Source organism: Cynocephalus volans, chromosome 12 (assembly GCF_027409185.1).
Source record: "Cynocephalus volans isolate mCynVol1 chromosome 12, mCynVol1.pri, whole genome shotgun sequence".
NCBI lineage: Eukaryota > Metazoa > Chordata > Mammalia > Dermoptera > Cynocephalidae > Cynocephalus > Cynocephalus volans.
In genome coordinates, this window is record NC_084471.1 from 73,349,135 (window position 1) to 73,375,856 (window position 26,722).

A 26,722-nucleotide genomic window follows, 5' to 3' on the forward strand; every position below is an offset into this window, starting at 1 on the left:
TAGTTTGCACCCCCTGATCCTCTAACCCCAATTATACAAAAGCATCAGATGAAGCCTCTTAGAATGGAGATCAAAGATTCTAAGAGGAGATTGTTTCTTCAGCCATTACTGATTGGGAAGAAATATGGAGTCAAATTCAATGACAGAAACTTTGAAGATTAAAAAAAAAAAAAGTTGGTCATACTGGCACAAACGAAACAGCTTAAATCTAAGGATAATCTATAAGAGAGTGGCGCTAGTACCAATGAATAATAACAATAAATATTTAGAATAATCATAATTTTTATAAAGAAAATACCTTGAAAAAGAAACATTTCTTTTTGTAGGCCAAATGTTGGTGATTGAAGAAACACAGACACATATCTCTTTAAAGCTCTCTTCCTATTCATCACGGTCCCAACACCCAGAGCCACTAAGAGCTGGAACCCCCATATACTCTACTTAAGAATCTCTTTACCAGACTTTCAACATGATTATTTCCAATTTAAGTCCAGTTCCTTTTAGCAGCAGATTCCTCTATAACCATTACAAGAATGACTTAAACGAAAAAAATTTTCTTCCTGGTACCACGGGAGGAACATAGTAGAATAATTCAGAAAATTTCTGAGAATTCTTGTGCTGGGAATCCCAGTAATTATAGAAAATCTAGTAGACTCTATATGACAATTCTTGACTTCCCTCATCCTAACAAGACCTTCGTGCTATGGATTGATTGAACTGTGTCCCCCAAATTCATAGGTTAGAAGCTTAATTCCCACTGTAACTGTTGAGAGCGGTAAATCTCATTATGAAAATTAAAAGGTAAGGCCTTGAAGAGGTGATTAGATTGTAGGACCTTGACCCAGTGAATGGATTAAAAATGGTGGTCAGGGGTGTGGTTCTGAGGGCTTTAAAAGAAGAGCACATGAGAGGTTAGTCTCTCTCTGCTGTGCCATTTTCTGCCATGTGAGACCCCTGGGTCACTGTATCCACCACCAAAACCCTCACCAGATGTGTTCCCCACACTGGGGACTTCCCACCCTCTGAAACTTTAAGCAATAAATTTCGCTTTCTTATAAATCATCCAGTTATATGTATTTTGTTATAAGAAATGGACTAATACACTTCCTTTACTCATTTTAGTGACTATGCAGGATAAATTGATAATCAGTGAAAACAATGAGAAAAAAATTTTACTTTTAAGTATGGGAATTTGTAACTCTAAAAATTCCTACAACTAAAATTCTTAAACAGCCTATGACAGCAAGGATCCTGATACCAATCAGATGCCAATCTTTGAAGGCTGAATTACCCAAGGCCTTAAATGTTCTAATGTGCAGAGTAAGAGACTAATTCACTGGATGATATCTATTTTCCTAATTCAAAACTGTGGACCTATGCCCTGTTAATTTCCAGTGATATTTACCTGACACACTGTGTTGCTGGTAATTGTAGGAAGATGGAATTGCACCAATAGGAAGCTGTGGCTTTGGATTGCCTGGTGGTACCTCATCATCATCCTCCCCAAAATGATGAACTTTCTCGTACTTTTCTAGGTAACTGAAATACAAAAACAGCACAGCAAAGATTCAAAAATAGATTTATGTCTTATTTTTTTTAACACCTACCACATACATGTTTTCCTTTTCTAGATGCCCCAAAATTAAAAAATAAGTAAATAAATAGATACCAAAAACCTCTTATATTAGTGGAACAGTAACTTCAGTTTATCAATAATGATGCAGATAAACTCAATGCAATGGTTCTGAAAGTGTTTCTATATTTTCAGAAAAGACCACTACTCATAAAAATATAAAACTGAGAATAACAAAGGACAACTACATGTAGATGAAAAGCAGTATCTTTTATTTACTGATTTTTTAAAAAATAAGTTATACATGGTCATTGTAAAAACCAACTGAAAATTAGAAGCTTCCTTAGCTCCTGGTCTCTCCAATCTTACTTACCAGAGATAACCACAGGTTCAGGTGCATACTTTGGTATATTTTCTGTGAATATTTTTATTTAACAATATATTTTAGAGATCTATGCATGTCACTACATACTGTACAGCCTCATTCTTTTTTAACAGGTACATAATATTTGATCCTATTGATACATAATAATTTAACTAGTGATATATTTAGGCTATTTTCAGGGTTTTTTTGCTAGCACAAATCGTGCTTCAATAAGCTCAATCTGTATATTTATTTGGATATATTCTCTGGCTAGACATTGGAAATGGTATGTTCATTTTAAACAGCAACATGGCCAAATTCCAATCTAAAAGCAGTGTACCTAACAACATTTTGACCAATTTATAACATAGTTTCTATATCCCCCTATTGCATCACCATTACTGGGTTTGATCAATCTTCTTAATATTAATTAGAATTAATATTTCAAATTCACAATCTCTCTTTACCTACCAGTTTATAGTAAGATTCCTAAGTAAGATTTTAAATTGGGAAAATGATTGGTCAAACAATGCCATACACAATGCTCTAATCTACATGTTACTGTAGTTCGCAAAAAGATGTTAAACTGATAAATACCCTGACACGTTTATCATAGAAAAGTCCTATATGTAATTATTCTACAGATCCATCCTACCACCATTCCTGATCCAGGGAGGTGCTAAGTTCATTAGCAGCTATTTTAAAAGGCCTACAGCTACCCACCCTTTGCTCTTTTAGAAAGCTGAGGTGGGGAGGAAGTGGGTCATATAAGATGACCACAGAAGTATTATTTTGTTTTTAGTACCAAACCTTATTATTTTTTTTTAAATTTTATTTTGTTGATATATAATGTGGTTGATTATTGTGGCCCATTACCGAAACCTCCCTCCCTCCGCCCTCTTCCCCCTCCCACCCAACAATGTCCTTTCTGTATGCTTGTCGTGTCAACTTCAAGGAACTGTGATTGTTATGTCTTCTCCCCCCCCCCCGGTTGTGTGTGTGTGTGTGTGGGGTGTGTGTGTGTGTGTGTGTGTGTGTGTGTGTGATTATTTATTTATTTTTATCTCCAGGACGAATGGAAGCCATAATTTTACAAATATAAAAATGAACAGCACGGAAAATCATTACCATTCCTCATTTGTGTGTGTGTGTGTGTGTGTGTGTGTGTGTGTGTGTGTAATTATTTATTTATTTTTATCTCCAGGACGAATGGAAGCCATAATTTTACAAATATAAAAATGAACAGCACGGAAAATCATTACCATTCCTCATTTTCCCCTTCCAGCTTTACAATTCACATCCTTGAGACTGGAAAGGAATTAAACTGTCCTTTTCCCATTCCTTCCAAGTTCTCCATATAAGCTCAATTTAAGCAGGGAAATCTTTCCTAGCAGGTAGCTTGATAGCTAATGAATTCAACACTTCACTGTTGTAGATACAGTATACTAAAGCAGACACACAAACACAGATTTAACCCTTGAGCACTGAGGAAGGTATGCAGATACACATATTTCAACCTGATCCTGGGGATGTACCAAGGAGATAGCAATTACAGTCTAAAAACATAAAACAAAACAAAAGGATGAGTAAAAAGGGGCAGTCCCTCTCTAGTATAAACCCACAATGGACTTAAATGAATCAAGCCTATTCTTTTCGGATTGCTAATGCAGATGTCATAGAAAGAAAAGTATAGGTAAAATTTAGACTTCAAAAGAAAACTGGAAAAACAGCTGCTCAAAAATTATGTGACATCTTTTCTGCAAATGAGGAACCATCTATGTTACATGAAATCACTTAGGCAATAGTATTGATAGAAGTATTTAAGACAGTACAATCTTTTAGAATTGATTGAACTTTTAATATGGCTAAAAACAGACTAAAGATAAATTATCTTTTGGAAATCGTTGTTAACTAAATAAAATCAAATAAACAATGAAGATTTAGAATTTAAAAATAAAAATCCTACAACTAAATATATTTAAGATGCTCTTTAAATTGAACATAGTAGATTTAAAATTTCTATATTTTTCATTATAGCTGGGAGAGAAAAAACATTGCTAGTAAAGAGAGACTACAAATAATGAACTTTTCCCTCACAGAACACCCACAATGGAACATAAATAGGGAATGAACCGATAACAACACAAGTACTATACACTCATAATAAACATTATATATTATTACATACTTAAAACCCTTCATAATTCAAATATTCCTAAGATTTTTAAAATATATGACTTCTGGTTCCTTGTGACATTCTAATACTATTACTCCAAACAGATTCTTTGCACAATTCTCATCTCCAGAAATTTGTGGTTTAAGCTAATTGTTATGATTTTTGAAATTTTTATTCCCCTGGTTTGAGGGCCAGTACTTGTTCTCATTGCCTTCATTAAACTAAGAAGTATTAAAAGACAAGAGAACACAGCTAAAACACAAAGTTATATTTCAAAGTCCAAATCTTCTGATTTAATTCTCTAGCATGACCTTAAGCTTACTCATTAAACCACAAATGCTAGACTGCATATTTCTCTCTTTCTCCACAAAGTCAATGACATCACTTTGAATAGTTAACATATCAATCAAACAACTATTTATTGAGCTCCTATAGCAATCTGCCTAGTACACTACATACTTAACTCAAGACTGGTAAAATATTGGATTCCAGATGGCAGTAACTCTGTAATCAGGCAACTACAGAAAACTTGGTTCCCTCGTTGTTTCTTCAACTTGGCATTAATTTATCTCATGGTGGACTCTATGCCATATTTCCTATCTATGCCATACTTCCTCTATGACTTAGAGGAAGGAGGCAAATATGAAAAGTTAGCATTTATTATAGAATTATTTTAGATGGCATTATTCATTTAAAAAGCTCAAGTGCAACCAATACAAAGGGGGAAAAACAGTCCATTCAAAATAGCACTGAATAATATGGGCACTATTATAACATATGTGGAAAAATTTAACATACTTCTTGCACTATCTAATAGATTGAGTAAACCAAAACATAAATTAGGTAATAGAAGACATGGTACAATCATTAATAACATTGATTTATTAACACAAAAATATTTTCTTTACAAACCTCCATGGAAATTATAAAACTAATCCTGTACCAATTCACACATAAAACCACAATAAATTTAAAATTAAATACTGTATAAGGTACATTCTCTAACTACAATGCAACTCAAAGAGATTTTTTTCTTGGAAAGAAATCAAACCCTTAGCAAATTAAAAATAACGTTTTAATTACATAAAATTCCAAACCCATATGCAAAAGTAGAGAGACTAGTACAACAGTAGCTATCAGCAGATATCAATTCACGGACAATCTTGTTTTATCTCAACCACAATTACCCATCTTCACAATGAACCCTCTCTGTGTAATAATAAATACAGTAATTATCCTGACCTGAGCATCACATATTGCACACAGGTATCGATATTCAACACTGTACTCCACAGATACAATTATATTTTCATACAAAAAATTTCTTTACTAAAAAAGAAAATATGGATTCATGCCACTTCTGATCTTTGCAATCTGCTTTTACACTTATTATGACCATATTTCTATGTAAATATATTTCTATATAACATTTTAAATGATTTTATAGCAAATTTTATTTTTTTATATGAACTGTGTGTTTCATCATATGATAACCCATCTTTATTTCACCAGTACTCTGGTGGTGAAACTTTAGTTCCCTTACCATAGTTTCTATTACAAACAATAAAATACTTAACACCCTTGCTCATATATAAGCAAATATCTATGTGAGCATTTCTTTATAAATTCTTGAAAGTGCTCATTAAAACCAGAAATACTGTAATATTCTATATTGGTACAACATCGAAAAAGCTAAAAAAAAAAAAACAATTCCCATATACCATGCAATTTCATCTGTAAATATTTTGGTAGAATATCTGGAAATTAAAAACCAAAACCACAACCACCACCACCACCACCACCACCATCAATCAAAAAAAACTTGATTATTCTTGGATTGAGGGGGGAAAATGAAATGTGTATGATGAAAACACTTGCATATAAAACCCTTTTGAAACATTACAGGAAGAGCTGGCAGGACAAGGACTCATATTTATCTCCCCCCTTAAATACAACTGCAATGAATTTTAAAGAATAAAAATGAAGAAATATAGGCATCATTTCTAAGTTAGAAGCTTTTAGAACTTCTGGTACATTTAAAGCAACTTAAAGGATCAACAAGGCAAATTTTCAGAACATTTTTTGAGACAGTAGTGTGGTTTAGTGGAAAGGATAAGAGATGTTAGAATAAAACACATAAAAAGGCAAGTTCAATTTGGGTTTCCTTTAGCTACTGAGAAGCTATAAAATGTTTCATAATGGGACACAGAGAGTGACAACTATTTTTTAAAAAGACCTATTGAAAGGTGGGTTGAACTAGGTGGTTTTCCAAGGGAGTGAAATCATTTATAAACTTTAACTTGTAAATTCTTTGTCAAAATGAGCCCAAAGACCCAGGGATGTAGAGCAACTATAAGAAGCATCACCATGGGAAAACTGGTGCCATTAAGTGATGTGGACCTCTACTGATGAGATATACAGGTAACTTCAAGATAATACACCAGGCACAAAATCAAGTACAGTGACTTAGAAACCATAAAGGTAATGAAGTTTCTCTGCTAGGATTGTCCAAAAAAAAAAAAGAGAGAGCATTAAAGAGTAGATCTGACAATGTAGATGATCACATTGGTAAAGTACAAGGTAAGCCTGAGAATCTATTCTACATGAAAAAGAAAAGAACTAATAAAAATAACTGGCGGAAAAGAAAAGATGTTAGTCAAAGGGTACAAAGTTTCAGTTATAAGTTCAGAGGACCTAATATACAGCATGGTGACCATAGTTAACAAAACTGTATACTTGAAATTTGCTTAAATGTTCCCACTAAAAGGGAAAATAGGTGAGGTGATAGATGTGTTAACTAACTTGACTGCAGTAAACATTTCACAAAATATTTGTATATCAAATCATCTTATTGTAATCGTAAAATCATATAATTTTATTTGTTAGTTATACCTCAATAAAGCTGGAAAAAATTTTTTAAAATAGGAAATGGTTACAGACAACTCATGATGAGCACAGAAACTATTTAAATTCAGATATTAGTCTCAATAGTAACTATAATATTACAAAAGAGAATATAAATGTCATTGGTAATTACAAAAGAATATAAAACATGTCAAAATAATTTGAAAATTATACTCCTGATAAGCAGAAGAACTTTTCCACAAGAATGGGAAAACATAAGAAAGTAGTAAGAATTAAACCTGTACTCTGTATGGTACTTATACTGGAAGAGTGAACAAAATGGGTTTATTCTCATAGTTAATATTTAGGGAAGTGTGTTCTCAGCTGTTCTAAATTTTTTTCAACTGTTTTAACAGAAAAATTAAAATCAGGATCATTACTTTCCAAATCACCATGAGAAAGTAAAACCATTACTGTATATAAATATGTAGAAAAAGGAAAAAATAAAGAATACCGTGTGATACAGCAATTTTACTCTTAGACATATACCCTAGAAAAAACTCAAAACAACACAAATATCTATAAATAATATCATGGATAAAAACATAGTGATATATTCATGCAATGAAAATTAACAAACTAACACAGATCCATATGAATAGTCATCAACAAGAAAATGTTACATAAGGAAAAAAAGTCATTTCAGTACTGGCCAGCTGCCCCCCACCCCCAAATCATTTCAGAATACATTATGATTCCATTTATATGAAAGTCATAAACATGCAAAAAAATTTGAATGTATTTTTAGCAACAGACCATTAAGTGGAAAACTCACAAAGAAAACTGAGATAATGATTATCACCTAGAAGGTAAGCTAGAGTTTACTACTTTATTGAGAGATGCAATAAAGGAACACAGGGGCTTCCAAGGTATTAGTAGGTTATATTTTTCTTGTTTTGGTATGGATAAACTTACGTGTATTAAACTTTTTGTCTGTACATGGTACACTTCACAATTAAAAAGTTTTTAGTACATCAAAAAAACAGTTGTAAGTTATTTCGAACTTTCAAAGAACAGGTATTTCCATTGTTATGCAAAACGTTTTCCAATTACAGAAAGACTGGAAGTTCCCTGAAAATTGTAATCCAGTTAAAACTCTGATAAACTTCATAAAAGTTGTACTTAAAAAAAGGACTACATATATAAATACTAGAAAAACCAATCTATTGTTATATATTAAACACACACACACCCCCAAGACTCTGAAGATTTTATTGCAGAAATCCAATTATAGATCAATATTTAAAATTTTATAACATTAAACTCACGTGTAGACCAAAGAAGAAAAATATTATATAAACAAAGGATGCCAAAGGGCATTTAATAAAATGAAGCACCTACGCTTCATTAAAAAAACTTTAATTGATACAGAATTTCAGAATACCTCTACTTCTGGATCCCTCCTATGGCCCTTTTGTTGTGCAACTCAGAGAATTTTCAACATACCTGCTTTTCCAGTATAGGCCTTCTCAGGACTTCACAACCCAACTTGAGCCACAGTTCTTGCTTCTGTAGAAGAGTGTCCCTCAAAGTGGGGCACACACATAAGATACTCTAATAGAGAGAGACACTTAATTTATAGAACAACACTTTCTCCTCCCTCCCACACCCCATATATCAGGCAGTCCATGTTACTCATTGCATTTGAGACAATGTGGAGGGGCTAAAAGAGGAATCTTCAGTCATTCATTTGCTTTTGACCAGTAGAACCTTTGCTCATTTCCATGTCCTAATATATCTTTGTGTGTCTAGGCTAAGTGGATTTAAAGATAATATTGTCTAATTTTTACTAAACCATCTCTCACAAAAAGAACAACTAGATTAAATAGAGTTCTCCACAGAAATCATAGTTTGAATAATGCAAGCAAAAAATTAACAAGAAAATGGTAGGGCAGACCCTTCTAATATGAGCTCATTGTCAACCATACTACGAAATAAAAACAATGACAACACCATCAGATACAAAGAAAGTAGGCCAAAGATTTCTAAATTACCAAAAAAGATCTTAACTGTGGATTTACATGCGCCTATGATAATGAACATTGTCCTAGGTTAATGCTATAGTTTTTGTTGGCTGATGATTGGTAAGATGCTTACAACTAAGTAACCAAAATTTGAAGATAAACCTCTACATTTATTTCAGCAATATTTTTCAATCCAGTGAAACTTAAGTACTCTTTGAAGCTTAAAAATAAATATGATTTCAAGTAAGCATACTGATAAATATTTGAGTCTTTCCAGAGGCTAACTTCTATATCACCAGGGAAACATTTCTTCATTTTCTTATGATAAAAATGGCAAAATTAATAGAAGATATGGCAATAAAATAAATACTGTTGAAAAACGATTAAAAAAATACTGCTGAAGAGTTGAAGAAACAAGGATTACAGCAAATTACACTGTGTGGGAGGTTTCTATATAGCTGAATTCAAGTACAGATGTTTCTAACATGTCTGAGTTTATGTATTTACTAGATTCACTTTCAGAAATAAAATTCACAAAGAACTACTTTTTGGTGAGTCATTAAAACAAGCTGTACCAGAGAAAATTTATTCGCATAAGAAAATGACTGTTTTTAGGGAAAAAAAATTTCAGAAAAACATGTTAACTCTACTTAAAGCCACAGAGAAGCAGCTGCTTTAATGGGAGAGAGAAGGGAGAAAGGGTAGTGGAAAGGGAAAAAGGGAAAAGAAGAGAAATGGAGAGATGGGAAGATTACAGGGTAAGATTAGAAATGTGAAAATCATTTATTGCATCATTCACAGGCAGGCCAATGTAGCAAAGAAGTTGCAAGCCAGTAATGCCAAAAGTGCTACAGGATGTTTTCAATGTAGTCAATTATACAAAAACGACGTTTCTGAGATACAGTATAATCCTCACATCTACTTCACAATGACATATAAAGTGAGCATAAGAAATTTTTTTACCACACAGAGTTTGAATGACTATCTTAGTGAAGAGTACTTAGAAGTACGGCCAACCTGGAGAAGAATATTTCATGCACATGAAAAATGCAAACAAAACTGTAAAATGAATTTTTAAAACTATAATACCCAGTTTTGATAAAGGTTCAGGTATACAGAAACTTACACACAGAGTAGAAATATATACTAGTACATCTTTCTGGAGGATAATTTGACAATATTCATTAAAAGAATTAAAATCATGACTATCATTTGATCTCAGAAATCTTTCTTCTAGCAAATTACTTGAAGGAAATAAACATGTTATTCAAAGATTCACTCAAAGATATAGTCAAAGATATACCAAAAGATCAAGCTAACAATCACCATTTATACACATCTAAAACTAACTGTCCAATAGGGAACTGGTACATTAAGTTTTATTAAAGAAAAGTCCATTCAGCCATAAAAATGGTGGTGTAAAAGAATAGTAAGATGTAAAACTATTTTAGAAAATATAATAAAAAATTAGAAAACGCAATCACAGTATGATTCTATTCATTTAAAATATTCATTTCATAAATAGATATATGCAAAGAAAACAGTCAACGCACATATAACATGTTGACAGATTCTAGTGTTAGAAGTATGTGATTTAAATTTTATTTATAAGTTTATTTTTAGTTATAAAACTTTTTACAGTAAATATAGTTTTAAAAAACAATGTATCAGGGAAAATACAGAGTATAGGTAGACAAGTTATTCCTTCTGAGTCTGGAGTGAGGAAAAAATGAATTAAGATATAAATCATTTTGATCAGTTAGGCACCGCTGCATGAGGGAGGCAAACATTTATGAACTGTACTTGGGCTGATACAGGCTGGAAAGTGTTTTGTTCTAGGAGGGGAACATGGAGTAGGATCAAGAATTTGGCACAAGCAGAAAATGGTATAGATGATGACCAGAGAAATTATAAGCTCCCTGGGGTAGGTGGCATGTAGAGAACACTGGATTTTACAGAAGGTGGGGGAACAGTTTATTTGAATATTGAAAGAATGGGTGAGTTAAGGAGGGTATAAGACTTTTGGATCTGGGCAAAAAACTCAAAAGGAAAGGAGCATGATGTAACATGGCTATTCTACATTTGCATATTTTGAGTACTAGTTGCTAGACATTAACAAGGTGAAGTAGAGGGAGGGCCTGAATTTGGGGCGGGGGAGACATAAATCATTTTAAAGTGGTAGGAAAAGTATTTTTTTTTAAATATCACAAATGCCAGTTCCTATTTTATTTTGTGTATTACTAGAACATATAAAAAGAATACAGCAAGCAGGAATGAGGACAGGGGGATTTAAGTAAAGTAATAAATCTTTAAAGAGCTTTTTTAGAAAAAGTAAATATAGTCATTTCTTGAGATGGGACCCAAGTAGTAGTAGTATTTTCAGGGGAAAGAGAAACTTTAACTTGAAAGAAAGAAGATTCAGGGAGACAGGAAGTAGGTAGGAGAAGCAGGAAGAGGAATAAGAAAAATATGAAGGGAAGAAGACAATGAACAAGGAAAAGAAGAGCAAGGAGGATACGGAGAAGAAAGGAAAAGTGGAGAGAGAGAAAGGAAAGAAATTAATTAGGAAGTATGAAAGAGGAGGGAGGGGTAAAAAGTAGTAGGAAAGAAGAAAAGGAAGACTAAGAAGAAAGAGGGCAAGGCAGAGTACCATAAGAAAAAATTGACAATATAGGGGAGTTTATTATAAATGAAATGGGATATCTGGAGACTGCAGGGGAATGCTGTAGTTAGCTGGAAAGTAGTGACCACATGAGAAGAAGAGTAGAGTTGAGGTGGTTGTACAATGGGTAGAAATGATATTTTACAGGGGGAAATGGGACTTAAATACTGGCATATGGAGGATGAACAAGATGAAATATAATATACTCCTATACTAAAAAGTAGCCTTCATAAATACTTGGATTTATTTCTGAATTATTACAATAAATAAAATTTACTTACAGTTCTTAAATAAGCTAAGAACTCTTCTATGTTAAAAAAAATCCACTAGAATATAAAAATTCTAAGAAAAAAAAGGACAGGGTAGAAACTTACAAAACAGTAAGTTTTAGATTGAAATAGGAAAAAGAATGGTACTTGTGGTGAAAGCCGTCTGGAAAGGTGAGAGAAGGGGTAACTTATCACACCAAATTCAATACACAAATAATAGCTAAGTAGGCAGAATATTACAGAACTCCTTTTCAGAGTTAGTTCTACCACATGATATATAAATTAGTTTCATTACTTAATTTCTAAACTTTGTTTTCTGACCTCAGTGAAATTGAAGGCTCTGACCAAATGAGAAAGAAAAATCTAATGCTCTGGGGAATTGGGCTTGTTCAACCAATGTACCTAGGACCAAATGCCGTCTACCATTTAAGATAACACCATCAGAACAAAGAGCACACTGGGAGCTCTCCCTGGTGCTGCAACTGGCCCTAGATACCTGAGACATAACCTAAAGACTAATTTTTCTAACACTGAATCCAAGTCTACTACTTCTATGCTGACCTATTTACCTATGTCTCTGCATAAGTATTCTTTCAAAATTAATTAGAAATTGCATAAAATATAGAGACAGAGAAAAGGGTTCTTCTATTCTAGGTCATTTATGCAGACGTTTTCTTCATATTTTCCAATAATTTTAAAAAATAACTAAAATATAAAAGTATATTAGTACGAATGAATCTAAATAAAAGTATCCTCCTATGCATATGAGAAGTACTAGATTAGTCATATACAGTCAGCTAAGTATCTCTAGGAATTAGTCTTTCCAGAAAAAAATTCACCTTTGAGCTTATCTTCATTCTATTAATGTATCTACTCTTACAAAATTTGTAAATCTTTAGTTGTGTTTTTCCCTTTCTAATAATTGACAGCAATTATTCCATTGCCTAAATAGTATCCATTTTATTACATTTACTTGTTTTTTCAAAAAACAAGAACAAAATAGTCGTCATATTAGAAATCCTTCCGGAATCTAAGCATCCAGCATGAACTGAGGAAGACAAGCAGAATTCCCTAAATCCCAATGTAGAAATCACTGACACTAAGTATTTTGAATTTAGGAAATAACTGCCATTTATTTGGGGGAGAAAAAAATAAATGGTAGTTTTGTTGCATTTATTCAGAGTATATAACACAAGAATGACCCACAGAATAAAGATACTGCAATGAAAAAGTTTGCCTGAATGACTTTCGGCACTCCAACAGATACTGTGGTTTTAATAAAGATGGTTTACAACAGAAACAAATATGGACGAATAGTCTTACAAAGAATTATCTGATCTAAGTGTAAGTAGCAGAAACAAAGAATTCCCTTCATGTTTATTGTTTTTGTTCAAATGGCCTGGTAGGTGATTTAATTTTCCTCTGAGGTGGTTGGTCCTCTGAAAAAGAGATGCTTCCTCTCATAAAGGGCTGGACTTAAGAAACCTATCAAGGTAGTCAATTGTTGGGATGCTGTTTGTCTAAAAAAACTTACAACAATACTGTTTATAATATCTAGTGATCTAGAAATTGTAGGTCAAAAAATGTTTAGATATCTTTGTCGCCAAGCCATGCTTTTCATTTTTAATCATTTGTTCCTGTAAAGGCAGAAGAAAGAAGATATAACTTAGGACAACAGAACCCTTTCTTGTCTGAAAGCATAGTTTGTAAAAGAGGTAAAAGGAAATTGCACTTACTCCAGAATCCTGCCCACTCCTGCCATCCCATTACCATCTCTCTGTGGCCTGAGGTAACTTTGCAAAATACTTAGCAGCTCTGTAGAGCAGACTGAAAACTCACTGCCTCAAGAATGTGAGACATTTTAAGTTGGTTACTGACATAACATATTAGTAGATAATGAATCAGAACAAATCAGAATCAAAGGTGAATAGGCATGTAGTACTAAAAAGCAATAAAAATGTTTATATTCCTAAACTTTCTAAATCTAAGAATTAAAATTCTGTTAAGCAGCAAAAAGCTATCTTAAGAAAGCTGCTGATCTAATTCAGTAGTTTTCAATTGAGGGTGGTACTATTCCAGGGATAGTCTGGAAAAGTATGGGGTCATGTTTATTTATCACAATGACCAGGGAAGCACTACCTATAATTAGCAGGCAGGAGCTAGGGGTGCTGAACATGCTACAATGTACCGACAGAGAATTGTACCATCCCAAATGTCAACAGTGCTTCCATTGAGAAACACTAATCTAATTTAACTTTAAAAAGTTGCTATGGGTTGAATACTTGTACCCTCCTCCAAAGCTCATGTTTGGAGCTTGATTCCCAATGTGGCACTGTTGCAAGGTGGGGCCTTTAAGAAGTGACTGGATCATGAGGTGATGCTCTCATGAATGTGTTAATCCATTCACGAAGTAAGGGGTTGATGGTTTAATGGGCTGTCATGGGTGTGGACTAGTGGCTTTACAAGGAGAGCATATGATAGAGCTCTTGCCATTCTCACCATGCATTGCCATGGTACCTTGTAGAGAGTTCCTACCCAGAAGACGGCCCTCACCAGATACACCATCCGGACCACGGACTTCCCAGTCTCTGAAACTGTAAGAATTAAATTTTATTTCTTTATAAATTACCCAGTTTCAGGTATTCTGTTACAAGCAACAGAAAATCAACCAATACAAAAGTAAACTAAGAATTCCCAGTAAATTGGTTAATTCCCAATGAATTTTTGACTCATGAACATCCTTTCTAAACAAAGGAAATAGTGACTTGAGTCCAGAGGCCCTGCCTCTAATGGAAATAAGTGTCCTAGCATAACCAACTAATGCTATCTAGAAAATGACTATACATTCTTTTAGGCAGAGTTTAACATGATGCTGCTTCCTAGAAGTATGTCTTGCCCAATCCAACCACCAAACAAAACAAAACAGAAAACAAACAAAAGGAATGAAAGGAGAAAGATGTGAATGCTAGTAACTGTAGAAGAAACTTAAATACTTTTACCTTTAGGAAAAATATTATCATAAAGCCAAAGTTTTGCCACAATGAGTTAAATAAGCAGTTGAGGTTAGCCTAGGGATTTTTATGACATTTCTAACAGAAACTTCACACTCATTTCCAAACTAGTTCTAGAGTTATTAAATAAAACTCACAATTTGATTGCTATCTACAATGGCAATGAGTAATTATGACTTTGATTACACAATGATAATCAGATTTTTATATGTATAATTCTTGAGTTTGAAGGAAACACATATTTACCATATGCTATTGTAAATCTATTTAATCTCTTATTCAAATGAACATGGACTTAAATCTTTAAAAAACAGACTACATTTTGAATATACTTAAGCACATACAGAACATATAAAAAATTTTACCAGATATTGGGTCATAAAATAAATTTCCAATTAGAATCATACATAGTATGTTCTCTGACCATAATGCAAATAAATTAGATAACAGTACCAAAAAGACTGGGAAATCCCCATATTTGGAAATTAAGTAATATGCTTTTAAATAACCCAAAGGACAAAGAAGTAATCAAAAAAGAAAATAGAAAAACATTTTAACTTAATTATAATAAGAACATGCAAAACCTGTGGGAACCAGGTAAAAGCAGTACTTGAAAGAAATATATAGCCTCAAAAATAAAAATATTAGAAAGCAAGGATGAAAAGTGATGAGCATCCATCTAAAAAAACTTAAATAAATCCAAGGAAGGTAGGAAGAGAATAAGAGAGACAAAAGAAGAAATTAATGACATAGAAAACTAATATAGTCCAAAGTGGTCTCTCTGAAAACACTAATAAAATTGATTACCTTCTTTTTTTTTTTTTTTTTTTTTTTTTTGTCTTTTTCGTGACCAGTGCTCAGCCAGTGAGTGCACCGGCCATTCCTATATAGGATCCGAACCTGCGGCAGGAGCGTCGCTGCGCTCCCAGCGCCGCACTCTCCCGAGTGCGCCACGGCTCGGCCCAAAATTGATTACCTTCTGATGAGAGTGATGGGGGTGGGAAGGAGAGGACACTAATAACAAATGTTAAGAATGAAAAAGAGGACATGAATTATAGACCTTACAGCCATTACAATATCTTGACTAGTACCATAATTATTAAAGAATTTAATCTGCAATAAAAATCTTCCCACAAAGAAAACTCTAGACCCTAGATGACTTACTTGCTGGTGGGAACTGTATCAAACATTTGAGAAATAAATTACAACCCTCCATATTCTTTTCCAAAGAAGAAAAAAGGAGCTTATTATAATCCTGATAGCAAAACCTAATAAGGACATTTCAGGAAAAGAAAATAAAAGGCCAATTTGCCTATAAATATGAATGTAAAACTATAAACAAAATATTAACAAATCAAATACAAGAATATATATAAAGGATACAAGTTGAGTTTATTCTAAGAATAAAGGTTGACTTAATATTTTTTAAATGTGATTTGTCACATTTAAAGAATATAGAAGAAAACCTAAGACAATCTCAATAGATGCCTAAAAGTATTTAATAAAATTCATTATTTCTTTATAATTAAAGGAAAACACAGATGCCACCTCACACCATTAGGATTGCTATTATCTTAAAAACCACACAAATAAAATATAAAAAAAAGAAAAAAGAATTAAAAATTAATTAATTAGAAACACAAAAGATTAGTGATGGCAAGGATATGGAGAAACTGGAACCCTTTACACGCTGGTGGGAATGTGAAATGGTGCAGCTGCTATGAAAAATGGCTTGGCAGTTTCTCAAAAAAGTAATAATAGAATTATCACATGATCTAACAATTCTACTTATGGGTATGTACCTAGAAGAACTGAAAGCAGGGACTCAAAAAGATTTTTATACCCATGTTCATAGCAGCATTATTCACAAACAGCCAAAAGGAAGTAGCAACCCAAGTGTCCTCTGATGGATGAATGGATAAAAAAGAAAACTAAGAAAACCTCTTCTCAAAGTAGAGACAGAATTTCCTTATTTGATAAAAGATATTTATAAAAAACCAACAACAAACATCGTATCTAAATGATAAAAGCTTTCATTTTAATATCTGAAACAAAAGAATGACGTCTGCCACCACTACTTCTATTCAACAGTGTCCTAGAAGTGCTAGCCAAGAAAAAGTTCTTATGATGGGAAACAAAAAATAAAATTGTGCTTGTTCGTGGATGATAGTATTCTGCATTTAAGAAATCCAAAAGAATTCAGAATTAATGAATTTAGCAAGATTGCTGGATGGAATGTTATATTTCTATACAAAACAATAAACATAAAACAAGAGCATAAAATTATAGATCTAGAAATAAATCTTTTAAAAATATACAGGACCTTTACAAAGAAAATCATAAAATAGTACTGGGAGATCCATAAACAATTTTAAATTTTCATGGGATAGAAGTCTTATGATAAAGCTGTCAATCAGTTCTTCTCAAATTTAGTACAAATCAAAATTCCAACAGGTTTTTTTTAAACTGGAAGAACATAAGTTGAATCTGTGTCATACAAAAAATGTAAATACAATAATCAAAGTTAGAGAACCATAGGGCACAAAAGAGGCAGAAGTAATTACTTGATTCCATCTCTTTTGCAATGTCTGTGTCTTATTTACTGTTCTAAAGCAAGTGTGATGGTTGGCACACAGTAGGAGATAACGTGTACTCAACTAAATTGAATTTTTTCAGTCAGCAATTTCTCCAAAATTTTCTTGTTGAAAATGCTATTTTCAACAAAGTTTATATCTTATTGATACTCTGTGGTAAAGGGGAGAGGAGAGTAACATTCTGAAAACACAGTAGGTATTCAATAAGTGTTTGCTGAGTGCACAAATCAGGTACCAAACAGGATTTAAATTTACTTTCTAGACTTAAAAATTTCTGCTTCTCTAGTTTTTCCTCATAAGCTGGGTCATCCAAATTTCGATCCTCTTTGAATCTATTTCAAACTCCCATTATAACATTTTGGTTTTCCCCAAATTAGACAATATATCAACCCTGGGGGAATCTAAATTTAACCTACCCCCCCAAGTGTACTGAGAAATTTTGGTATTTTTTCTACATTAAATGCAAAACTATATGGAAACCCAAAAATATTTCTATAGACAGAATACTGTCAGATAGCAAAATTCATTGTCTAAGAACAAAACATATAATTAGAAACAAAGCACTAATTTTTTTTTTACTTAATACTTTCTTTGAGACTGATCAGGTAGTAAATAATCCAGTTCTAATTTAATCAAACATAGTGATTACATAAAATTATTATGATGATTCACATTCTTAGTATACTTTGAGCTTTGATTGCCTTGTATTATTGATATCTTTATGCTTTAAAAATCAAGAGAAAAAGATAAAATTACATAGCATATTAGTTATAGAAACACAATGACAATGTTCTTCTACAATCCAGTTATAGATTGGATAACTGGACCTAATTTTTTTCTTAAGATCACTCAGCAACATGACTAATAAAAGTAACCAGCAACAAATAAAATGTAAAAATACATTATAGAAAAACGAATATTTTCATTTTCAAGCAAAAAACTCACAAAACTTCTTGAGAAAACTGAGTTAATAGCAAAATATAAACTGTTTTTCAACATTAAAAGTCTGAAGAATTTGTTCATAAGCTTTCAAAATGCTAAACGACAAAACAATTTATAAGAAAATTTAAATTGCTTCATTCTAGAGGAACTTTATATTAAATGGTGAAATTGTACATATGACCATATCCATAGACAGACACACAGACATGTTCAAACTTGTGCACATGTACACACACAAGGACAGCATTTCCCAAACTGCGAAGAAGAGTAAGAAATGACTTGGAGGTGTGGAATGCCATGGCAAAAAATTAACATTGACTCATATGATGATAAATTGTTCTCTTTACTTTCAATCCTTATTATAACAAAAAGAAAATCCCAGTTTGATTCTATTTTTTCTCTGGCACGTCTCTAACTCTAATCTCCCTTTTTAACAAAGAGTACACACTTAGGCTCTTAGACTCATTGTTTCCTTTTCATTCTACTGATTAAAGTTCTCTTCTTTTTCTGTTGGGCATTACTATTTAATGTATTATCTATACTTTAAACACAGTTATTTAAGTAATAAGAGATCTAGCATAAATAAAAATATTAAGAGTAAAGGTGATATAGTAAAGCAACTAAATCTCCCATATAACAAAAACCACAAGTTTTAACTGTGTACATGACACTGGGATAAAAAATACATTTAATAGGCTCCTAATACCTAGGTGTTGCCATGTGCCTAAATTCTGGATAATCTAAGATCTAAACAAAGAGACCTATGGGAGTTTCCAGAAATCTTTCTTAAAAGACAGCTGGCATTCACCCTCCCAAACCCCTTCTTCATTCCTTCCTCCTCCCTGCTACCTAGAATAAAGATGATGGCTGAAACTAAGCAGTCATATAGGTGTGGAAGGTGACCTTGGCAATGGAGGATATGTATGGCAGAGTAATGAGATGAAAAGGAGCTTGGATCCCTGAGTACTCTGTTTAACAGAGCTACTGTACTATCCCTTTTTCACCTTTTTCCAAGCTTTTAGGTGATCGTAAAATACACTTCTTTATTGTTTAAGTCACTTTTATTTGGGGCCTCTATTACTCAACTCCAAATCCAACCCTAAGTGCAAATTACAGAATACGAAATTTAAAAAGTCAAAATGATATATGAATTATTAAATTTGAAAAACAATAAGCTAAGACATTTAAAGTATCTGGGATAGATTACTGTCTGTTCCTGGAATTTATAAGGTAATCCAAAAACTGCTGGCAGTTTGAGAGGAAAAAGCAATTTTGTTCATATATGCCACAGATTTAAAATGTAAAATTACATATAATTTTCACAGAAATCCTAATATATTTTATGATTTTAAAGGTTGAAAACATGCTATAAGGACTAACATTTCGTTCATCTGGAACATCTTGAGAGTTTAAAAATTAATTATTTACTTAGTTAAATTTATACTTTTTCATTATTCTTATTGTGATTCATTATATCCCCAATTCACAAAATTAAATAGCTGTCTGAAAAATTACTCATTGAAGTATAAAAATGTTGATGAAAACAGTTAATTGATAAAAACAGTACCAAACTTCCTTCAAATTAAGATAATTAACTTCAATAGTGAACAAATAATGTTGAGATAAATCTAAGTGCAATGATTTAACATACATCAAAAAAGAAAACTGCAATGCAGAAAGTGTAATCATTTTTATACATTAGATCATAGTAAACTGACTATACATATGACCCTTGTGCCCACTGTGTGCTCAGTAATAAGCATCACCACTTTAACAAATTGTGTTGTAAAGCCACTGAAGCCATAAGTCATTTCCAAACAAAATAGTGACCTCTTTGATAAATCAACTGAATTTTAACAACCCCCCCCACCCCCAAATCCTTTCAGATGAAAATTAGCAAATTGTCCCAAAAGTTGAGGAGAAGTCAAGATAAAAGAGGCACCCTTTTAAATTATACCCCTTGTGGACATGAACCCCTTCCCCCACCCTTAAATATTAACTGACTAGCTTTTCTGCTTCTGCAATTAGCTTGCGCAAGGTTTTACAAGCCCCTGTGGGTGGGACTTTCTGGTAAGGTCAGATAAAGGACTTCCCAAACCGCCCAAAGTTCACCCAGTTCCGGGAAGGGCCTAACCACACAAGGGGTGGGCTGTTGGGCAATTCCCCAGCTCCTCGTCTGTATACCACCCCACTGAAAGCCACCAATGAATTTAAAAGTCACCTCAGGTGACCAATGAGCTGTATACAACTCATCCTGTTGCCAAAGTCTGCCTACCAAACTGTATAAAAAGTGCTCGTGTTAAGAGCTTGGGGCCACTTCTGTCCTGAAGACGGAGCGACCCCAGCATGCTGGAATAAAAAAACCTCTTGCTTGATTGCAGCGATCTCTGTCTCCTGGTCTTTGCAAGATGAGCCTTCCCAACAAGTAAGATTCGTGCTTTCGGGCCAGTCTTACACCCTCACTACAGAAACAAGCACAATTTACTTAATTGCCCAGAAGCTTATAAATTAAACAAAAACCTCTTGAAAAACATAGTGATTGGAGAGAAAGCATAAGAAACTATTGGCAAAAATCCTTCTATTGAACGACATTCTATGGTGTCATATAATACCAGTGACATCCAAACTGGGAGAGCAACTACTATCTCATATGCATGTCTATGGGTATTTTCACTTCAGCGTTGGACAAAACCATTGATGCCCAAAGCATAAGTCAACTTGACATACATAGGGAACTGTATATGAAAGAGAACTGCTCAACACATTTCAATCCTATTTATTACTGAAAATCAAGCTACAGGATAAGATTTACTTAGTTTAGTAAGCTTTAAGCAGTTTTAATGGAACGTTATCCACAAGTTTACCAAGGAGGCTAAACATGAACTCAGTTCCACAATCTGCTTTCTTTCACAGGATCAGCTGGAAACTAACAACATGACTCTTTTACTGAGGTAAAATTTACATAACATAAAATTAGCCATTTTTAAGTGTACAATTCAGTGGCATTTAGAAAATTTGTAACATTATACACCATAGCCTCTATCTAGTTCCAAAATATTTTCATCACCCCAAAAGAAAACCTCATATCCATTACACAGTCACTTCCATTTCCTCTTTCCCCCAGCCCCCAGCAACCAGTAATCTGCTTTACATCCCTATAAATTTGCCTATTCTGGATATTTCATGTAATTGAAATCATATGTGTGACCTTTTATGTCTGGCTTCTTTTACTTAGCATAATGTTTCCGAGGCCCATCCATGTCGTAGCATGTTATTGGTACATTCCTTTTTATAGTTTAATAATATTCTATGTATCTATATACCACATTTTGTTTATCCATTCACCAATTGATGGACATTTGGGCTGTTTCTACTTTTTGGCTGTTGCAAATACTGCTGCTGTGAACATTCTCAAACAGATTGTTTGAATACGTACTGTCAATTCTTTGGGTTACTACCTAGTAGTGGGATCAGTAGGTCACATGGTAATTGTATGTTTAACTTTTTGAGGAACTGCCAAACTTTTTTCCATGGCAGCTGAACAAATGGGCTTCTTGATCTCAAAACGCTGTTGAAGAAAATAGTGAAAATAGTAAATGTGATCAATTGTGATCAATAAGTACATGTCATGTCAGTGTTTTAATAATCTAGCAGTTAATTATGGACCCTGCTTTTCTACACTTTAACATAATCTAGCTGTCAAGGGGAAATACATAAGATGCTGAAATGGTGAAAAAACTTTTTAATTTCATGATACTCATATCTGTAAAAGTCATTTCTATAATTTTACACATTGTTTGTTCAAGTATCATACCTTAGATAATATATTTAATATTTTGAATTGTCTAAGAATTACTTAAAGGCTGAAATATCATGATTCTTTAATGACGAAATAAGTTAAGATTTCCCAAGAAGCCCCAATATTAAGCTAGGAACTCTGAAAGACAGCTGAAGTACTGCCAGGTCAACAGTAACCCTGAATTTATGCAGAATACCAAAAAATCCTGTCTAAGAAAATACCTCAGTTTAGGCACCCAGATTTTCTGAATAGTCAGTAAAATAGTAATAATGATGATGATGATGATGATGGCATAAGCAAAGATCACCAAACACACAAGGAAATAAATCATCGTGAGTCATAGACAGCATAAATAATAAATTCATCAGACATAAAATGTAAAATAAACATGTAGAAAATATTTAAAGCAATAAAATATGTAGTCAGAAAATTGAGCAAGAAACAAGATAGATATAACAACAGTGTCTAATATATGCCACTAAAGTCCTCAAAGGATGGAACAACTAATATAGCACAAAGAGATTTGAAGAAATAATGGCTATCAATTTTTCAGAACTGATAAAAGACCCAACCGATACAAGAAGAAAACACATATCCAGCAGAAGAAGTTTTTAAAAATGCACACCAGGTACGTTATAATGAAATTCCGCAAAGTCAAAGAAAAAGAGAAAAATCTTTAAAGCAGAAAAGAGAAAATGCCGATCACCTAACAAAGAAATGACAATTATACTGAAGCTGACTTCATCACCAATCATTTATGGCAGAAGTTAGAATAATATCATCAAAACTCTATTAGAAAAAAACTGTTATCCTAAAATCATGTCCTCAGCAAAACTATCTTTCAAGAACGTGAATTAAAAAAAGGATTTTCAAACATACAAAAACAGTTTATCAAAAGACCTACACTAAAGGAAATGCTAAAGGACATACTTCAGGAAAACAGAAAATAATACCAGAAGGAAGGTCTACAGGACCAAATAAATGGTGATCAAAGAAACTGGTAAAACTGGAAGTAAATATAAAAATCACTCAGATGTTCAGATAAAAAATAAATTGGACTACCCTGAGTGAAGGTCATACTTGATGATAATTCACTGAACTGTACATGTCTGGCTTTGTGTACTTTTCTGTTTGTACAATGTTGATTGGCAAATGTTTGCTAAATCAAATAATTAAATATTTCCCCAAACCCAACACTGTTCATATATGAGTAAAATAATGAAGACAATGTCTGCTTTTTTTTTTTTTTAAGAAGCAGAACTATCTAAGAATAAGATGCATTAAGATAGATTTTTTTAAAAGGTAGCCATATGATCTAAATGGAGATAATCAGAGTAGAAGTGTGCTACGGTCCTTTTATTGTTCAAAAGCAGTTGAAGTTAAAACTTAAGACTCTGTTAAAACAATAGCAACATGACCAGAGAAGCCTCTAAAAATAACAGAAATAGAACATATAATTCCCAAGTCAGGTGTGTTTATAAGTAGAATAAAAAACAAATAAACCAAAACATACATTAAGGTATTTTAAAAGTCATATAGAAAACACAGGAAAAACAAACATTTAACATAATTCAGTAAACGCAAGTCCAAATATACCAGTAATCACAAATAATAAAAATAATTATTAATAAACTTAAGATCTTGTTCATAGATAATAGGATTGGATTAAAAAACAGAAAGATATGCTACTTATAAGATATCTAATTCATAAGTATAGAGAAAGGTTCAAATTAAAGGGATAGAAAAGGTTATATCAGTTTCATTCTAAGCACATAACTTCTGAGTTGCTATATCTATAAAAGACAAAACAGATTTAAAACAAACAATATTATTTGGTTTATGGAGGATCGTCATATAATGATAAAAGGTTCAAAATTATAAACTCCCATATGGGAGGGGTTGGAGGTGAATGTATAATAACCAAAGAGACTTTTCCAATAAAAAATATTAGTAAGAGTTTCTTCAACATGTTTTTTCTTAAAACTTTCTTAGAAAGTTTTAATTTACTGTTTCTGATAAGATAGAAGGAGACCACTTTAACAGAGAGGGATAAAGAACTACATAAAAGCAAGAACTTTGATATTTACCCAATAGCAATATTGTGATAGAAGGAAATTTCTAGAAGCAGCTATACATAGCATAAATCAGTACAATGTTTTTCTTTCCAGATACTACTGGAAAGAGAATTCTAGGCATTAAGAGATCCATTAGAGATTTATCTGTAGTCAAAGCTTGATCCCCATGAGTGCTACTAATGACACCACTCTATACAGGTTTCATACAATAACTCCAAAGTTAGTCTTTCTTCTATTATTACATGAACAAATATATATGAACTCTTAAGGAAATTATTGTTGATTTCCTGAGAAACATAAAGTGTATCTGAAGCTGATAGGACTTTTCCTCCAAAAGGAACCATTGTGACACACTGTTTACATTTGTTTGTATCAATAATCCAGCAAGTAGATGTTTGCTTAAAGAAAAGTTTGGACTTTTTCCTTACTCCAAGCAAATTTAACCTCAAATTTCTGAAAACAAAATTTAGCTTCATTAACTTACAAAGCTGAATAAACTCAAGCATTAAAATATAATGTAAATGGAATGTTCTATCTTTTCTTCTAACTCCTAAGTAAGACCTGTAATACTTCTTAATCATACTGTAGTTCGTTACCTCATCAAGTTGTAGTTCAGTTCCCTGGCACGTTTGTAAATGTGAATAAAAAAGTAATCATTCACAATTTTCCCATTAAAATACTGACACACTGAGGCCACAGAATATACTTAAACACAGTGTAGGCATGAGTTATGGAATCAAAACTAGAGGTGAATCCCAATGCTGCTGCTTATTAGATACATAATATTGAGATAGATAATGAACTTATCTAATACTCAGTTTCCTTACATGTAAAACAGAGATATAATATCTACCCAACATGGCTGCTGTAAAGGAGACTGCGTACTACATAAACAAAGTACAAGTTGTTATGCATGTAAGTAGTAGCTGCTAATATTAATACTATTAATTGATAACATTAATAGAAATTAATTATAAGTTCATAGCATTAATAGTAATAATGTTCTCAATGTTATCTAATAAAGTAATGTTATAAAATCAAGCTGCATATTCCAAAGTTTCAAATTTGAATGTTAAGTGTACCCTATGAATTTTGATCAGATTAGATAAACAAGGCATGTGAAAATAAATTCTAATAGGCAGTGTAGAAAAACAAGATTAGAAGACTTTGGAATCAGTTAAATCTTGTTTAAATTCTGGCTTTGTGCCTTTGAAGTGATATGTCTTTGAATGCATAAGTAAAATAAGAGTAAGAATCTGTACCTTAATACGGTTATCCTGAAGCTTAATCAGGATAAATATAATAAAATCCTAGCCTTCTTTTATGTTTGTTCATTTAAAATTTTTCCAGTTTAAAGAAAGATGAATTTTAGGTATTTTAAATATTTTTAAAACTACAGATTAGTAAAAGCATTATATCAATGATGTGTTTTTATATTCAAAAATAAAATTGCATGTATTTATAGTGTACAACATGATGTTTTGAAATATGTATATGTTGTGGGATGGCTAAATCAAGCTAATTAACATTTGTATTACCTTACATACCTATCACTGTTTTGTGATGAGAACACTTAAAATCTACTCCTAGCCTATTTCAAATACAGAATATATTAGCTATGTAACCACGATGTACAACAGATCTCATGAATTTATCCCTCCTGTCTAATTGAAATTTCGTATCCTTTCACCAGTATCTCCCCACTCCCACCAGCCTCTGATAGTAACCATTTTATTCTGTTTCTATGAGTCTGACTTATTTTAGATTCAGCATTTAATAAGGATTGTGCAGTATTTGTCTTTCTGTGCTGAAGAGTATTCCATAGTGTATATATACCATATTTTCTTTGTCCAGTCATCTCTTGATGAACACTTAAGTTGACTCCATATCTTGGCTACTGTGAATAATGCTGCAATGAACATGGGAGTGCAGTTATATCTTAGACATACTGATTTCATATCTTTTGGATACATACCCAGTAGTGGAATTCCTGGATCATATGGTAGTTTTATTTTTAATTTTTTGAGGAACCTCCATACTGTTTTCCATATGGCTATACCAATTAATTTACATTCCCACCAACAGTGTACAGGGGTTTCCTTTTCTCCACATCCTTGTCAACACTTGCTATTTTCCGTCTTTTTGATAATAGTCATTCTAACAGGTGTGAGGTAATATCTCATTGTGGTCTTAATTTGCATTTCCCTGATTAGTGATGTTCAGCATTTTTTCATATACCTTTTGGCCTTTTGTATGTTTCATTTGAGAAATATCTATTTAGGTCCTTTGAACATTTTAAAAGTAAGGATATTTATTTTCTTATTGCTGAGTGGTTTGAACTCCTTACATATTTTGGATACTAACCCCTTATCAGATGTGGTTTGCAAAC

General features: G+C 32.7%; 1 protein-coding gene across 1 annotated transcript in view; it reads right to left on the minus strand.

Moving 5' to 3' along the window:
• The window catches only part of ARID2 (AT-rich interaction domain 2), a 159,463-nt gene that overhangs the window by 74,813 nt on the left and 57,928 nt on the right, over positions 1–26,722 (minus strand). Inside the window, exon 4 of the mRNA XM_063074980.1 lies at positions 1,406–1,539. Coding sequence (XP_062931050.1) covers positions 1,406–1,539 — 134 coding nt within the window. The remainder of the gene's footprint in view (positions 1–1,405; positions 1,540–26,722) is intronic.